This window comes from Bubalus bubalis, chromosome 12 (genome assembly GCF_019923935.1).
Source record: "Bubalus bubalis isolate 160015118507 breed Murrah chromosome 12, NDDB_SH_1, whole genome shotgun sequence".
NCBI classification, from domain to species: domain Eukaryota; kingdom Metazoa; phylum Chordata; class Mammalia; order Artiodactyla; family Bovidae; genus Bubalus; species Bubalus bubalis.
The window spans coordinates 3,640,213-3,657,510 of NC_059168.1; the positions used below are offsets into that span (position 1 = coordinate 3,640,213).

A 17,298-nucleotide genomic window follows, 5' to 3' on the forward strand; every position below is an offset into this window, starting at 1 on the left:
GATGGAGGAGCCTGGTAGCCTACAGTCTATGGGGTCGCAAAGAGTTGGACACGACTAAGCGACTTCACTTTCACTTTATCTGAGTCTTACAATCTATTTCAAAATGCTTAGTGCAATATGTTTTCTAACTGAAACAGTTCATGAAGTGTCTTTAGTTCTAAAAAGCCACATGTTTAGTAATCTCAAATTTGATATGAGTCTTATAAGGAAAATGAATGAGCATGATTTTCTTAAAAAGAAAAAAAGAACTTTATTTTGCAATAGAATTTTAATTAGCTTCCAACATATGTCACACACAGACCCAGGGATACTGTGAGCTTAGGAGTGCAGCAGCCCTGGATGCGGGCGTGTGTAGCTGGGTCTTGATTTCATAGACTCTGTGGCTGCTTAGTTCCAATTAGTTATTAAGGTCAAACTTCACGGGTCAGACCTTTCCTGTGTCATCCATTCCGTGGATGAAGAGAGCCTTCCATCAGCAGTTATGGCATTGCTGTCCTGGGGGCCGGGAAGGCTGGGAGGAATGAGAAGGGATCATTTCTAATTTAAAAAGTCTCCTCCCTGTAACAACAGTCAAGAGTGATCATCTCATTCCGTTGTGTGGGTTTTACTTCTTTTACCTTCTTTGGGTGTGTTTGGAACAGAGAACTAACTGAAGTCTGATTTTTAAGAACCATTTCTACTTTATTTATTTTATTTCTATTCTAATTTTGTAGCCTGCAGTGAGCTGCATACTCCGTCACTAGATCGAAAACCAAATAGCTTTGTGGCAGTGAGCGTGACCACCCCACCCCAGGCATTCTGGACGAAGCACGCACAGACGGAGATCATCGAGGTGGGTGCTTCTTGCCCCCGGCGGCTCCAAGACTGCTTCTGGTCCTGGTGGGAGGTCTGCTCAGTGCCCTGAGCACCCGTAGCTGAGGTTTATTCCTGCGGATTGTCCCACTTCTTGCACGAACGTTGCACGAATGCAGCACATTGGTATCTTTCATCATGCTTACTCATCTGGGTGGTGCTTTTATTTGCCATGTTGTTTGTAGTCGCTCAGTCGTGTCCGACTCTGCGACCCCATGGACCTTAGCTCGCCAGGCTCCTCTGTCCATGGGATTCTCCAGGCAGGAATATAGAGTGGGTTGCCATTTCCTCCTCCAGGGGTCGAACCCAAGTACCCTGCATTGGCAGGGGGCTCGTTACCACAGAGCCATCAGAGAAACCCTTGATTTGCCATATCCTTTACAGTCGTTGATTATTTATTGGCTGGCTGTTTTTGAACAGTGATCCTCTAAGGTAGATTGCTTTTTAAGAGGTAAGACCTCATACTCCCTTCTCATCTCTAATTGGCTGCTACTTTTGGATACTTGTGGTCTTTAATCAGAGTTTAGAGAATGTTAACTATCAACCAACCCTCTTACTGGCCATACTTGTTATTGGTTTGTATTTTTATATCCTTTTTTGAGTTGTGTGTTATGTGTTTACTCTGTACATGAAATGAAATGATACAGTCACCTCAGGAATTTTACCGGATTTCTTGAGATAATTGAGCACATTACGTAAGTTATGAAACTAAGTGTAGGAGGTGGCTGGTGTGAGCTCCTGTAAGATTTTGTTGGTGATGTGAGTTTCTGTGTGAATATTGCCCTCCCTAGCAGTCTCCAGCAAGCAAACTGCATTTCTCCTTCTTTCCAAGTTTTACATTTTGCCTGATAGACCCTCTCATTACCTTGGAAATTTATTTCAAGTTCAAGCCAACAGTTCTGGTTTCTAGCATTTGTCTAGCACTGCTTACCCACAAAGCACTGGGAGCTGTGGATGGCACAGCAAGCCTTGAGCCCCGCCCCTGCCTCAGGGAGTCTACCAGGCTGTGGGTGAGGCGGCTGAAGTGAACGGCTCCCTGCAGACGAGCGGAGTGTGGGCCGTGTGAGGGCAGAGCGAGTGGGACAGTGCGTGGGGATGGGGGCCTGTCCCGCTCACTGTGCACGAGGCACTGCAGGGGTGCAGGGGGTCTGGCTGTGCTGTAGCCGGCTGGTCTGCAGGTGTGTTTAAGGCAGGTCCTGGGGGAGTGATCTGGGCCCCCACTGGCAGCGGGGAGGAATGGGAAGAAGGGGGCGTGAGAGGGAGGCTCTGCAGGTGGAACTTGCAGGGGTGAATTGTCCCTGGGTGGTTCAGAACAACAGAGAAGGCAGCAAAGCCGGTGCCTGGGTCTGGAGCCTCCTTGGAAGGAGAGTCAGAGGGAGTCTGTACCAGCAGATGGAGTGGTTGGGTGGGGCTGTGGCCCCAGCAGGTCACTGCAGGGTGGGGGTGGGGACGAGACTGTCCAGCAGGTGGCAAGACATCAGATCTGGAACTGCAGGTACAGACAAGAACTGCTAACAGTTTGGCCAAGATCACTAACCACCACCTGAGGAAGCGAGTTTAATATAATGGCGTTTGAGGTCAGGGCTGGGCTGCCAAGAAATAGTGACCTATGATCTAGAGACTCGCAGCTCATCCTCAGAAAAAGACAACCTTAAAAAAGCTGGACCTCCATTATTACAAACCCAGGATTCTAGAAATAAACAATTCTGACCATTCATTTCCTCTTTCATCTTTCCATCTGCCTCAGCTTAAAGGAATAGCCTACAGTAGTAGATCCAAATACATCTGAAGTGGTAAGAGTAGTTACAGAAAGTCTTTCCTGCTGGGGGAGGAGCCCTTAGGGTGAGCTCGTGGGCCCAGCATGTGGTGATCTATTCATGGTATCTGGGCCTACAGGCTTTGTCTTTCTTGGAAAGCAGAGTTTGGCTTGTCTGCATCCCTGTAAAGCCTGTTTGCATTCCTGTTGATCCAAGCTGGTAAGATGTTAGTTAGTTTCTCCTTCTGAGAATGTTGGTGTATTTCAAAAGCAACCACTTAAGGAAAATGCAACTCTGTATTCTGATTTTTTTTTTTTTTTCCTATTATAGGGAACCAATGATCCTATATTTCTAAGCAGCATTGCCTTCTTTCAAGACTCTCTCATCAATCAGATGACACAGATCAAGCTGTCCGTGTATGATGTCAAGGACAGATCTCAGGGAACAGTTAAGTACCATGTTGTGGTTCGTGGGATGTTCTTCCCTTCTTTTTTTAAAGCTACATAATTGTCTGGGAGGTGAACTCGAGACTGACTTTATTCCTGGCTTACGAATTAATGTCCAGGTGTTTTTGTCTTTGGGAATTCTTTCTACGCCTCCCATTGGGCTCCTGAGATGAAGTCAGACGTGTTGAGAGAGCCAGCCAGCCGGATCCCCACCCCCTCCACCCGCCGCTGCCCCAAGAGCTGGAGGAGCGGCACAGCCTGGGCACTAATGCTGTCTCCCCCTCCCGCAGATGTACTTGCTGGGGTCCGGAACTTTTGTCGTCAAAGATCTGCTCCAGGACAGGCACCATAGGTTGTATTTAACATTAAGGTTGGTATTTAATTTTGTCTGTCTGCAAGTATCTGGAATCACAAGGTCCGGGGACAGATGGGGAAGGTCGACCGTATATTGGGAGAGTGTCTTACCCTCAACCCCTGTCCCCAGAAGCCAGTCTTGGTGGGGGTGGTTGTCACTGAGGAGAAAGAAGAAAACTCAGCCTGTCAGAGGGCATGTCATGAAACGGAAGTGTGCAGTGTTCACGGGAAGTATGCAGACCTACAGGAAAATCTTTGTGTACCTCTAATAATACCAAATGTATTTGGCTGTCATCTATCCCCCCCAATAGGATGTTATCTCCCAGAGAGCAGGTATCCCAAGACTTAGAACAATGTCTGCTGCTCAGGAAATATTTGTGGAAGGAATGAATGAGGGGAGGGAGGGGCCACCCCCACTGTGATGGGGTCAAGATGTCAGTTCTTCCCAAATTCAGTTTAGGGGCAGGTCCCACCCTGATGGAGTGTTCTTTCTTTCTGTCGCTCCATCTTTTTCCCCCCCAAATTATGTAAAAATTGGGAAAACAGTCTGAAATAGCAAGGACAGTTTTGATGTAGGAGGTGAATCCTTGGCCGGTAGTATGCCATTCTGCAGGCGCGGGATGGCAGCGCTGCAGGCGCTGGGGGCTTGCCCTGCAGTGACCCTGTGTGAGAGCCCGACTCAGGACGAGAGAAGGGTCTTGGGAGAATGGGTGGGTTCGCTTCCGGGAAGGATGGTTAGAGGAAAACACTCAGCTTCATCCATTGCCAGAGCTGATTCTGGTTGGACATCATCCTTTTTAAAAGGAGCTAGAGATGGTCACTGAACAGTGTGACTGGGGTTGACTTTCCCAGGCACGGGAACCGTGAGAGTGAATCACAAAGGGTACGGTCAGTGGATGGATGTGACCATGCAAAAACTTACAACCTGGCTAAGTGCCACGCTTCAGATAAAAAGCCCAAGGCTTCACAGTATTGCTTTATGAATCAGAGCTTCCCGGGATGAATCAGAGGGGCCCAGGCAGCCGGCAGCCACCCTGAGGGGTCTTGGGGTGAAACTGACCAGGGCTAGAGGGGCCTCAGCTGTATCACGAAGGATTCAGAGGCTTTGGGAATTCCCGTGTGACCTCAGCTAACTGGGGTCCAGACCTAGGCCTTGAGGCTAATCAGAGCTTGAGGATGGAGTAGATGGAGCAGAAGGGTCCTGTGCCAGAAGATGCTCGGGGTCCTGACTCTGAGATGTGTCCCCATCACTCTCAGGGGAGGGGCAGCCCAGGGCTGAGGGGCCCCGGCCTCCCACGCGGGCGGTGGTTTTGCCCCTCCCACTTTACCGGCACGTCCGTGCTTCCCTGTGGGGCGTTGCCGCCTCCCAGACGCGGCCTTCCCTTGTGGCCCCACCGTTGCTCACCTGCCGCCCTCAGAGCCCCTGCATGTGGCAGCTGCCATTGGGCCGACCAGCCGGCCCCGTCCTGGTTCCCCCAGGACCCCTCGAGCACCCGGGATGCTGAGCTTTGCGTTTAGCAGAAGGTGAAGCCCAGTCACAGCACCAATGCTGAAGGGCACTGCCGGTTGCAGGTCTGCAGAGAGTGACCGCGTGGGCAACATCACCGTCATGGGCTGGCAGATGGAGGAGAAGTCGGATCAGCGGCCCCCAGTGACCCGGTCTCTGGACACCGTCAACGGGAGGGTGAGCACAGCATCTTCTCCCTCTGGGTGGGCTGGAGGGCCCTCCTAACAGTCATGGCCTCTGAGTTCAGGGGACGGGACAGTGGGGCCCCTACTGGACATGCCTGCGCCCTCAGGCACTTATCCAGTAGACAGGGGGCTCCCCAGCCTCTTTTCCAGGTCACAGCTGGCTCCTCAATAGCGGGAGCTGTAGGCGGGAGGGGAGAGGTGGCTTGCGGGTGTGGACTGAGACCCAGGTTGTCTCTGAGGGTGGGTTAAGGTCTTCCTCTCCCAGACACTCCCTGACCATGGCTGCCTGGGCCCTATCGCACACCTGCGCTCCCCACCCACCTCTCACTGCCCCCCTCATGCACAGCTGCTCACACAGACACTCTCAAACAAGAGCTCTAATAGCCCAAACACTGGCAAGTAGTCATTGTAAAATACAGAGATCTCTCACTGTACCCAAAACAAGTCTGAAACGTTAGCTATGGAAATACTCTCAGGCCTGTCTACCACCGCCCTTTCATCCTACACAGCAAAACACTCAGAGACAAAGGGAAGTGACTCGGTCAGAAGAGTGCATTTCTAGAAAACTGTGGGCGGAGGGCGTTCAGTGTCCCAGGCGGTGGCCTCTCTTGTTTGTGGCTGGGGCTGGGTGTTTCTCATAGAGTTGACTGTGGATATTAGCTTCAAGGAGGCTTTTATGGTCTATGATGCGCCCTGGAGTCTGAGGCAGTTTCGTCATGCTCGTGTGTACGTGTTTTTAGATGGTTCTGCCTGTTGACGAGAGCTTGACTGAGGCCTTGGGGATCCGATCCAAGTATGCTTCGTTGCGAAAAGACACTTTACTGAAATCAGGTAAACAGCTTCCTCTGTGGGTACTCGTGCAGCTCGTGAGTATCCACCTGGGCTCGCGGTCCCATCCCCCACCTGCTCCGATCGTCACGGGCGTGTCCGCCAGTGGTCACCTCCCTGCACACCAGCGTGCCATTCTTTGGTTCAGCATATTGGGAACTGGTGACCCTCCAGGGGAAGGGCTCCTCCTTCCTTTTGCCCTGTCTTGATGACTCGATGACCAGTGGCCTCCCCACCCAGTCCTAGCACCTCCAAGCCAGGGACATGGTCTGGGATGACAAGACTGCATGTCTCGGGGCAGGAGCATTGAGGCTCAGTCACTCGGTGGGCTTGGGTTTAAGTGTTCGGATTCCCTGGAGAGAAACAGCAAGGAGACCTGGGGGTGAGGGCACCATGTAGGCTGGGGGGGCCACGGCGGCCCGCACCCGCTCACTGCAGCTGTTTCTCTCCCGCCTCAGTGTTTGGTGGTGCCATCTGCCGCATGTACCGCTTCCCGACCACCGAGGGCAACCACCTGCGGATCCTGGAGCAGATGGCAGAGAGCGTGCTGTCCCTGCATGTGCCCCGGCAGTTTGTGAAGCTCCTGCTGGAGGAGGACGCAGCCAGGTGAGGCCTAGGGCTCCTGCCGGCCACCCCTTCCCGCAGGAAAGCTCATAGACGGGGCAGGTGAGCACGGACCTCAGACAGGCCTGGTTGCACACCCAGCCCTGCCACCTGCCTACTTCTCAGCCTGGGCTCAGTTTGCTCAACTGTGTCCCCCGTTTGTGTGTGAGGAAGTCACAAGGTCGCCTGCCTGACAGGCCAGCTGTGCCAGAGCCGAGCACATGTTCCCCCCACTTCAGCATTCCTTTTGCTGATTTAATAATGATAAAATGGTATGACTTTTTAACTTCAGATAATTTAGTAGATTCCTAAAAACGTTTATAAAATTAGCCTCCCAGAGGAAAAAGTGCATAGTGTAAAAAGTGAAAGAGTGCAAAAGGGTTTTTACAAAAAATGCAAGTCTTGAGATGCTGAGATGCTTATTTCCCAAGAAACAGCCACTTCAGCCACATCAGTGTTTTCTGCTGTATTTCTGTATATATGCACAGAGCACTCTCAATCAATTTCAGGGATTAACTCCTGAGTAGGAAAGGGAAATCCTCATAAATGATGAGGACTTTAGGTCTTTTATACTTTCTCCCCAGTTTCCTAAAATGGTTATCCTTTTTTAAAAATCCATTGTGTGTGTTCATTAGTCTGATTATGTAGCTATTATTTCCTGCCGAGCTGAGATTATATATCATTTCTGTCTCTTTGGCCATGCTGCGTGGCAAGCAGGATCTTACTTCCCCAGCCAGGGATCGAACCCATGCCTCTGAAGTGGAATCGCAGGTTCTTAGCCACTGGACCACCAGGGAAGTCCCATATGTTTCAGTTCTTAAACAGCTTTCATTTTTGTGGAGGTCCCAAGTCCTTTCTTTCTTGTCCTCGTCTCCCCTCACCCTCAGACCTTTTACATCCGGACAGTTCATCACTTATACAGACAGTGACGGGAGCCATGGCTGAAGTTGCCGGTTTCCCAGGGTCCTTGTCCCAGACCTGGAAAGGATGCCAGTGAGACTCAAGGGCCTGGCAGCTGTGGGACCCACACTGCTGAGCAGCCCAGCTGCAGGCTTGTTGGACAGCTTTATGTTCTGCAGCTCTGCTCTGGGAGGGCGGAAAGGCCCATGCTTCCCAGAACCCAGGGGGCAGTGACAGACCCTGGTGGGGATGAGGAGAGGGGAGAGGGTTGCCCTCAGGCTCTAGTCCTCTATTGATCTGGGAGGGTCAGACTCAAATGGGCTGCAGCTCAAGCTCTTGTGGCCCCTGGATATGTGCATGGTCATAGGGGCCACGGCAGAGCCACTCCCCTCTCCAGTCCTTCGCTTAGTTTTCCCTGAACATCTAGGTTCCTATGGAAAGCTTGTCTGCAGTTTCCACACGGTCAGTGGTTGCCCGCCTTTCTTACAGCCGCATGTGGAGCCGTCTGCCGTGCTGCCCCGCTGCTGGCCCTTCAGACCCACAGGGCCTTCCCTGAGCGTCAGCAACACGTCCACAACCATCTGGCCTCCTGGATGCTCAGGACTCCTGAGCCTCTGCCAGGAGGGAGTGGGCGCCATGGCCTGACGTGTGTGTTTTGCTTGCAGAGTATGTGAACTGGAGGAGCTGGGGGAGCTGTCCCCATGCTGGGAGAGCCTCCGGCGCCAGATTGTCACACAGTACCAGACCATCATCCTCACCTACCAGGAGAACCTGACCGACCTCCATCAGTACAAAGGTGGGTGCCCACTCTCATTTCCCAGCTAAAAACCTGGAATCCGGGGTTGCTCACATATGCCCACTGACAGACGCTCTAATGGATTTTTAAAAATAGATTCTCATGTAGATGTCGGTTCTTTCAAAGATGGAGTTTTCAGATCTTAATTAAGACAAATGTGTGAATTGCATTGAAAGTTCCGTCCATGGTGTCCTCTGCCAAAGCAAACCACCGTAGGATGAAACAGAGGAGAGACAGGGTCCCAGGCCGTCGGTTCATGTTCCTGCTTCATCCTGGTCCTGCGTCAGCACAGTGTCCGAAAGCATGTAGGCCTTTTGCCTTGAGACCAAGCAAGGCAGGGTTTTCTGGATTTCCTAGTTTAACTGTTTGGTGGTCCTTATACTGATATATGGGCTTCCCAGGTGGCACCGGTGGTAAAGAATCTGCTTGCCAGTATAGGCGATGCAAGAGACGCGGGTTCAGTCCCTGGGTTGGGAGGATCCCCTGGAGAAGGAAATGGCAACCTGTATTCTTGCCTGGGAAATGCCATGGACAGAAGAGCCTGGTGGGCTACAGTCCATGGGGTCGCAGAGTCAGAAAAAAACACGAGTGTACACACACACATATTGACATACAAATTGTCTGAGTGAAGCTCTCCATTTTAAGGCTCAAAAGAGAAAATGAAATACAGACACCTCTTATTAGAAGGTGCCACTTGATTTTCAAAGCATGTTCAGGTAGATTTAGAAAACGATGATAAACTCGCTCCCTTTTGATTCCAAATGAAATGACTTTGGTTTTCTATTATTTTATTCTGCAGATTCTTCCCTTCTTCCCCTTTTTATAATAGAATTTCAGGTTTTCAGGAAAGTCATAAGCCCTTCATGTGATTTTGACACAGAGCATAGAAACCTGTCCATGAACTTGACTGAGAAGAAGCCAGATACAGGAATGATGGCAGGATGATGGTGCCCTGGGTTTGGTTTGCGTCTGAAGAAAAGATCTAAGTGTATTTCTAAGAGAAATGGCAGTGTTTTCCTAAAGGGACGTAGGGACCTGCTGGTGCTGGCTGCCTGTTACCTGGCCAAGTCTGAAACCCATACACCTGGGTGTTTCTGGAGCAGAGCGTCTGAGATGTCATTGTGCATCTATGTCCCCTGAGAATCTTGTTAACAGCAGATCTGGGGTTTGGCATTTCTAACAGGCTCCCAGGAAGCTGATGTTGCTGGTCCCTGGGCACCCCCATCAGTAGCTGGGGAACGGTTTCCTGGGCAAAGCGCGGAGCAGATGGTGGCCAGTCTTCATTTTCTGTGCTGGCAAAATAAACGTGCCGTTTTTCACTAAATGAAATGTTTATTTCTCCTCATTGTCACCGTAATTTATAATCCCTTTCTTTTCTCAGCATGTAATTCTTCACTTAGTTAAGTATTCCAGTTATAGAAGTAACATTGTGAATATCTTGTTAGGAAACACGGTCCAAACTCCTGAGCCACCCAGAGTGTGTGTGAGGATGTGTGAGTGTGTGTTCCAGGGCCCAACCGGGTGCCCTGTGGTGCCTGCTTACCGTGAGCGACCTAGGGTGGCGAGTGGGCCTTCTCATCACTTTCCAGATTGGAGGCGTGTCTCCGCTGTTGCGCGGCTTCTTAGATCTTGGGTGCTGGAAGGCTCTGCAGTGGGAACAGGCACTTTCTGGCACGGGCCCACCTGCTTTCTATAGCGGTGCTGACAGCGTGCTGCACACATTCCCATCCCTGAGTCAGACCTCTCGGCTGAGAGCTGGCGTGGGCAGGCCTGGTGTCGTTCCTCAGCTTCCAAGGGTGGCTCCATCTGCCTGCACTCACCCCTGGGATCCCAGACCAGTCTTCTGGCCAGGACCCGCTGTCCCTCAGCATTTCACAGCCCCCGTCATCAGGGAAGGAAGCGTGCTCGTGAGCAGCTTGGAGTCCCTGAGGCCTCTGCCAACACATGCCTGCTCACCCATGGCAGAGTCCTCACAGGGTCCCTTCTCTGGGTGGCTTTCTTGCACGCTGGATACAGGCTGACCATCTTTATCTTCTCCCCTTCTGATCCTTAGGTCCCTCGTTCAAAGCAAGCAGTTTGAAAGCAGATAAAAAGCTAGAATTTGTTCCCACTAACTTACACATACAAAGGATGAGAGTTCAGGATGATGGAGGAGCAGGTAACCGCCCCGTGAATCATGTCGCTGCTTTCCCCACTGGCCCTTGGTCCCTGAGCTGTCGCACGTCTGTCCTGTGTGTCTGCTGTGGCGTTGGGCTGAGAGCACAGCAAAGGGACCTCCAAGGCCTTTGTGAGGAGCTCTAGCACCTTCCTCTTGTTTGTCCTCCTTCCAGCTTCTCTTGCATTTCTGGGGCAGAAAACGGCCCACGGGTCATCCTTCTGAGGCAGGGGCGCAGGCTGAGTGTCGTGGGTCGCTGTGTGGCCCCACCCTGAGACCCACACAGGCCCCTCTGAGCCAAGATGAGGGTGCTGGGCTCCAGAGGCCCTCGGGCACCCTGGATGGTGGGACTAGCGTTGCCATAGGCTGCTTGGAGCCGGGCTGGCGGGGGCCCCAGAGCTTCGTGCATATCCCGTAGCCAGCTTTGTCCGCAGGCCTGAGCCAGAGTAATGGAGGAGAGCTTTCTGTCATTCAGATCAGAACTATGACATCGTCACCATTGGGGCGCCAGCAGCACACTGCCAGGGCTTCAAGTCGGGAGGGCTCCGCAGAAAGCTGCGCAAGTTTGAAGAGACCAAGAAGCAGTAAGTTCTCAGAGGGTGTCTGTCCTCCTTGTTCTGGTGTCTCGGGCTTCCTGGATTAAAAAAAAAAAAAGTCGCAAGGGGACCGCAGAAACGTCCAGCGTCCGAGCTGCTTGTGCAGGGTGGGGGAGCTGCCTGAGGCGCCTGTGCCGCTCTTTGTGCACGTCCAAGCTGGGCGGTGACGAGTGCCCGAGGGCCTGTCCTTGCAAAACGGCAGCCGATTGAAAAATCCGCCCGGAGAATGGTGCCCCCGGCCCTCGCGGACTTGGCGGGCTCCGCTGCCCTTTAGAAACCTTGGTCGAAGATCACAGGGTGTGAGGTCTGGGAAAGATGGTTTCCTCTCCTGGAGGACATTGGTGGTCAGTGTTCCCAGGGTCAGAGAGGCTCCAGGGGCTGCAGGGAGTGACCAATCAGAGCGGGGGAACAGCGAGGTGGGCGGGGCACGTGATAAGGGGCGGGGCCTCGGGGCGGAGCTCTGCGGGCAGGGCGAGCTGGTGACTAGAGCTGACAGGTTGAGCAGGTAGGGAGCCTGCTGGGGAGAGGGTGCAGGGGCTGCCGCAGGGCAGGGACGACAGGGAGACAGCGGAAGCCGAGCTGCCGTGTCCGATACCGGGAGGCATTGGTGATCTTCCGAACATCGCCTGGCTAGACTTAACCTTGACTGGAGGGCTCGGGTGTAGGGAGTAGATGGGATGCGTGTAGGTGATGCCCTGGGCTCCTCGGACCTAGAGGTGGAGGAGGAGTCCCTGGGACCAAGACAAGCTTGTCTCAGGCTGGTAGGAGAGATGTTGGCAAACGAGGGGAGATGGAGGACACTGGTGGAGCGAGGTTCTGGAGAAGATGGGGAGGCAGGACTGGGCAGTGATCCTGGAAGGGCCAGGAGAAGAAGGTGGCATCACAGAGAAAGAGGAAGCTGGGGCTGCAGCAGAGCAGCTGGTGCAGAATGTGGAGTTGAGGGGCCCCAACACCAAGGCCCACGATCCTCAGGAGGTCCTGTGGAGCAGTCGTGGAGGCCTGGTGACTAAGTGCACACACACAGTGCTGGCCGCAGCCTCAGGCCAGAGCCTGGCTCTGTGTCCCGGGTGGGTGTCAGGACAGGGCTTGAGCAGGTTGACCTTGGATTGCAGGGGCCGGGGAGAAAGGACAGGTGCAGTGGGCTGAGGCGTGAGCGGGCGGGCAGAGAGCACCCGGGGACTCAGGGTTCAGAGCAGGTGGGCAGAGAGCACCCAGGGACTCAGGGTTCAGAGCGGGTGGGCAGAGAGCACCCGGGGACTCAGGGTTCAGAGCTGTCCCCAGGGCAGATGGTGGGAGGTGGGCCTCAGACTGGGCAGCATCTCTGGGATCCTGCCCACCTTCCTGCAGCCCCCTTGACCTGGATCTGGCCCCACCAAGGGCTCCTCAAACCAGGCCACCAGACCCACCCGAGGATTCGCCAGCCTGGTGGTCCCCTGGGAATTAGGGCAAAGGCAGCTTCCTGTGCCGCCGCCGCTCTGCACGGCCAGCCGCATGTGTGTTGCTGCACTGCATGGGCCGTGTGGAGGTGTGAGCGTGCGACTCCAGCCGGCGTGGGGCCCTGGAGGAGAAAGCCAGTCAAGGGGCTGGCCCTGTCCCAGGAAGGTCGGGGTGTTGATACCAGTTATTCTGCATGTGAACTTCAGGACTCTTATTCCCCAAAGGCTTTTTGTAGTATTTTTCAAATATATAATGTACATGTTTATGTATTTTCCTACTAATGGCATAAAACCACCTGCAGGAATGGTTTGCACCAGGGGAGCTCTCCTCAGCGCAGGTGTAGCCCACCACATGGGGCGTCTCCCTGGGGCTCAAGCACACACGCAGATGCTGCTCCGACCAGGGAGCACCCTGGGCTCCTAAGCTGAATCCTCCCTGTAGTCGGGGCTTCCTCAAGTTATCTCCAGAATTTTGATGAAAGAGAACTTGGTTTTTACGTTTTTTTGTTTTGCATTTGCCGTTTGCTAACAAGCTGCTAATATTTCGTCTTGGTTCTTTTCTTTAGCAGTTTTGAGGAGTGTTGGTGAGTTCTCTGTCCGTGGAGAGTGTGCGTTTGGGTCTTGCTCTCGTGCAGAGAAAGCCTGTCCCCTCCTCTGTGAGGTGCTGCCCCCGCCGCGCCCCCGCAGGCTCCTAGCTGTAGTCTCGTAGATGGAACTCCCTTCCAACTGCAATGTTCTGTGATAATGAATAGCCCGTCTCCAGTCTGCTGTTTCAAACCCTCCCAGTCTGGCTGCGTCACTCGGAGCAAAGACCCAGCTCTCTCTCCATGACGAGGAAGCGCCTAGGCCAGGCAGGTCCCAGGTGCTGAGGCTTCAAGCCAGTACCGTGGTATGTTTGAGAGTCTCTTCCTGGCTTCTTTTACTGCCATCTAAGGCTCTTCTGTTTTTACTTCCCCTTCACCCCTGGCAGGAATGAAACCAGCTTACTTTTTTTTTCTTTGGCCATGCCTCATGGCACATAGGGTCTTAGTTCCCTGACCAGGCATTGAACCCCTGCCCCTGCCATGGAAGCACAGTGTCTTAACCGTAGACCAACAGGGAAGTCCCCAGCGTACATTTTTATATTTAATGGTTAATGGAGATTTGCAAAACAAATTACTAGGGTAAGTTTTACTCCTGGAGGGCAAACCAGGGGTTAATATAATCAGCTGACTTTCTCCACCAAAGAATGAGATGGCAGCTGGAATTCTGGTGCCTGCTGACTGGGGTCCCCAGGTGCTGCTCCAGGCCTCCCCAGGCTCACCCAGAGTGCGGCCCCGGTCCAGAACAGGGGTTCTGCACTAGGACTCGTGAGGCTCCCGCTGCCCTTGGAACCGCTACCTTCATGGAGCTGGAGCAGCTCAGGGCCCTGGCCAGGAGGGCCAGGGTGCCACGGGGACATGGCCCTGTCCCCCAGCCGAGGCTCTGCAGCTGCCCCATTTTTAGTCTTTGGGCTCACATGACTGCTGTTCACAGTCGTCCATGAACAGCCACTGTTTGAGGCGTGTCCTTTCTCACTCCTGCCATGTGGCCCCTCCGTGAGCCCCAGTTACTGATAGGACCTGTGTGTGAGGACTCGTGGGGAATGGGGAGATGATTCCTCTCCGGCTGCCTGGAGGATTTGTATTTGCTGAAATGGACACACCATTCCACACACACACACGAACGTGCACCTCACGTCACGTGTGTTCTCTCGACTGGGGCCTGGGAGGAAGAGATTTGAAAACTCCCGTCCTAAGACTCGACTCCGCTGAGTGGCAGCTATTCATTGGGCAGAGTGATTGCAGCTTGGAGAGCAGCGTGCACACCTCATGCTGTGCGGGCCTGACTGCGGCCTGCTGCATGGGCTTCTGACACCTCCATCGTTTCTCACTGTGATGTCTGGGCTCGGGGTATTGTTCGTTCTGGGGTGCTGTGGTTTTCGTGTGTGCATGCTGACCCTGTAGTCTGTCAGGGGGCAGGGCAGGGCCGTTTCTTGGTGACCCGGCTTCGGGTTAGCCTGGAAAGAGCCCAGTAAGGAAAGGGCTCATCCCTGATCACGTGACCCTCTTCTCCTGGGGCAACGAAGGAGGGTGTGGTCCTCCACCTTCTCTCTTCTCCCCCAGAGTCAAAGGGCAGTTCTTTGAGGGTGTCAGTCAAGGCCCCTCATTCCGTGAAAGATGGGTGCCTTGTATGTTTTCCCCCTGCTTCCCTCGCTTCCTCAGGTGGTCTGAAAAATAAGTTTGTAATATAGGGTTGATTTGGCATTTTAGCCAAGAGACATTCAGTTTATGTCCCCATCTAGAAGGTCCCCAGATGGAGCTGGTTCCCCAGAGGCTGGTGTTTGTGCCGGGCAGTGGCTGAGCTGTGTCTCTGGCGTTGCATCCCAAGAGGCACACACATCGCTTGGCGAGAGACGGGAGGACCGGTTTCCTAAGTCACTGAGGGCCTTGCCTCCGGTTCGGCGCGTTCTCCACACCCTCTTCATCCCTCGGGACAGGTTTTTTTAAGTAAGGGAGTCCCAGAGCAGGAGAGAAAGGACAGAAGCCCAGTTTTCTGGGGACTTGCTGAGGTAAACACACGAAGGAGGGTGTAGGTCTATGCATAGGAAGTTTGAAGTCCTCGTTGGCCAAATGAGAAGCCAGGAATCTTTTGGCAAAGTCCAGCCCCCACTGAAGTCTCCTTGTACTGTGACGTGACCCCTTCCAGTATCAGCAGACCCCAAGTCTCCATTTAGGTAACACTTAGAAACTGACAGAAGAGGTTCTTAGGTGAAAGAGGGTGGATGTTCAGATGACTACCGGGCTCAGTATCTGTACACATGTGTATAAACACAGTAGAAATACAGATACGTGGGAATGTAGATAAAAGACTTAATTGTATTTTAACATTTCAAGCCTCTACCATATAGACAGGATGGATTTCCTGAAATTTACTCTTGCCCGTCAATAACTAGACTAGCCTAGGAAAACACCCCTGAGGAACAGGACGCTTCACCTTGCGTTGGGTGCGGGCTGGGGTTGGGAGGGTGTCTCCAGCCTTGTCAACTTGGGAGAACCCTTTTGAATCTGTTCCAATCCTTCCTAGCACATCATCCAGCTGCCAGTCCATCATCTACATACCACAGGACATCATCAGAGCTAAGGAGATCATCGCCCAGATCAACACCCTCAAAACCCAAGTGAGTTACTACGCCGAGCGGCTCTCGAGGGCGGCCAAGGACAGGTCTGCCACTGGCCTGGAAAGAACACTTGCCATCTTGGCAGACAAGGTAGGAGGGACTCCCCTGCTGCAGGTGGGGTGGGTCCCTTGGGTGTCTGAAAACCCCTGGGCACCTCACATGTGCCGAGAGCTGTCCACATGGGTGGGAACGTTGGGATGACCTCGAAGGTCTGTCTGCCTTCAGGTCTGTTTCCCACACGGCCTGGAATGGAGGTCTGGGACTGGCCTGTGGCCATAGACCTGGAGCCGGGGCAAGGTAGTGACAGAGCCCGGGGCTCAGGATCCTTGGTGACGGCTTCATGCCCTTGACTTAGCAGCGAGTGCCGAGGGTCTTGTTGAAGCTGGGGTGCTTCCTCCGCCCCCTTGATAAGGCCTGCTCAGCACGGGTTGGGTGCTCAGAGGCTGGGTGTGCGTGTGTCCCTGCAGACCCGGCAGCTGGTCACTGTGTGTGACTGCAAGCTGCTGGCCACCTCCATCCACGGGCTGAACGCCGCCCGGCCTGACTACATCGCCTCCAAAGCCTCGCCCACCTCGACCGAGGAGGAGCAGGTGATGCTGCGGAATGACCAGGACACCCTCATGGCTCGGTGGTCGGGCAGGAACAGCCGGTCTTCTCTGCAGGCGGATTGGCACGAGGAGGAGTGGGTGAGTCCTCACTACCCCCACCCCACTCCCCGAGCTGAGCTGGCCTTGAAAACGCAAGGCCTTGCTCTCTCTCTGGCCATCGGCCCTGCCAGGCTGCATCTTCCTGGAACTGAGAGACTGAGGGCTTGGAAGCTGTGCTCTGACATCATCTCATGCTCTCCCGAAAGGTGGGCTCCAAGGTCAGGTCTGTCCCTCTCGTAGTGACACATCACAAAGCCAAGTCTGTCGCCTGTTGGGTCTGCTCTTCAGAGGCACTGGGCTCCTCCAGCCCACCCCAGTGTCTTGAATTCTGTCTGTGTTTCTGGAGCCACCCCCTCCCCAACCCAAGTCATCAGCAGCTCCCCCCCAGAAGACCTCGGTCTCCTGTGACGGTCGTGTGAGGTCTGCGGTGGACGGAGGAAGGGATGAGACTGTCCCTTCTGCCTGCCCTGGCCTCTGGGATAGTAACTGGCAGTCTCTCCACAAAACAGGACATTGATTTGTCTTTGGAAAAGCAAATGCACCTGTGATAAGGAGCTGTGAATTATCTCGCTGTTTCTAAATTGAGGGCTTTAGGGAGCATGGGGCCCAGGCTGGGGTCCAAGTTGGGGGGTGTCTGGCTTGTGTTCTGTCCCACCCAAGGCACTGACCCTGTGCCCTTGCTCTGGAAGGAGAAGGTGTGGCTGAATGTGGACAAGAGCCTGGAGTGCATCATCCAGCGGGTGGACAAGCTGCTGCAGCGCGAGCGCCTGCAGGGCGAGGGCTGCGAAGACGGCCTCCCGGGCGCCGGCAGCGGCTCCAGCCGGAAAGGTAACCGGGGCAGCCAGGCCTACTGGATCCGACCGGAGGAAGTCCTCTGCGATGCCCCCTCCTCGCCATGCCCCTCCGCTGCATGCTGCCCTCACCCGACCACATCCACATGTGCGTATGCAGCCCGGGCCCCACGCATACTGTCTGTCTGTCCATGTGTCTCTAACTCCATGACCCCACGCAGACTGCAGGGAGGCCTCTCAGTAGAG

The 17,298-nt window shown here is 53.8% G+C and overlaps 1 protein-coding gene across 17 annotated transcripts in view; it reads left to right on the top strand.

The window, feature by feature from the left end:
* INPP4A (inositol polyphosphate-4-phosphatase type I A) overlaps window positions 1-17,298 on the top strand; it is a 120,087-nt gene that overhangs the window by 75,549 nt on the left and 27,240 nt on the right. For 6 of the 17 annotated variants that reach the window (XM_044925619.2, XM_044925623.2, XM_044925616.2 and 3 more), the window contains exons 5-17: window positions 714-832; window positions 2,940-3,056; window positions 3,346-3,425; window positions 4,982-5,093; window positions 5,842-5,932; window positions 6,388-6,535; window positions 8,098-8,228; window positions 10,282-10,386; window positions 10,859-10,967; window positions 12,982-12,999; window positions 15,521-15,704; window positions 16,082-16,300; window positions 16,951-17,200. In XM_044925619.2, coding sequence (XP_044781554.1) covers window positions 714-832; window positions 2,940-3,056; window positions 3,346-3,425; window positions 4,982-5,093; window positions 5,842-5,932; window positions 6,388-6,535; window positions 8,098-8,228; window positions 10,282-10,386; window positions 10,859-10,967; window positions 12,982-12,999; window positions 15,521-15,704; window positions 16,082-16,300; window positions 16,951-17,200 — 1,683 coding nt within the window. The remainder of the gene's footprint in view (window positions 1-713; window positions 833-2,939; window positions 3,057-3,345; window positions 3,426-4,981; window positions 5,094-5,841; window positions 5,933-6,387; window positions 6,536-8,097; window positions 8,229-10,281; window positions 10,387-10,858; window positions 10,968-12,981; window positions 13,000-15,520; window positions 15,705-16,081; window positions 16,301-16,950; window positions 17,201-17,298) is intronic. The other 11 variants (XM_044925625.2, XM_044925626.2, XM_044925627.2 and 8 more) reach the window with 5 other exon arrangements.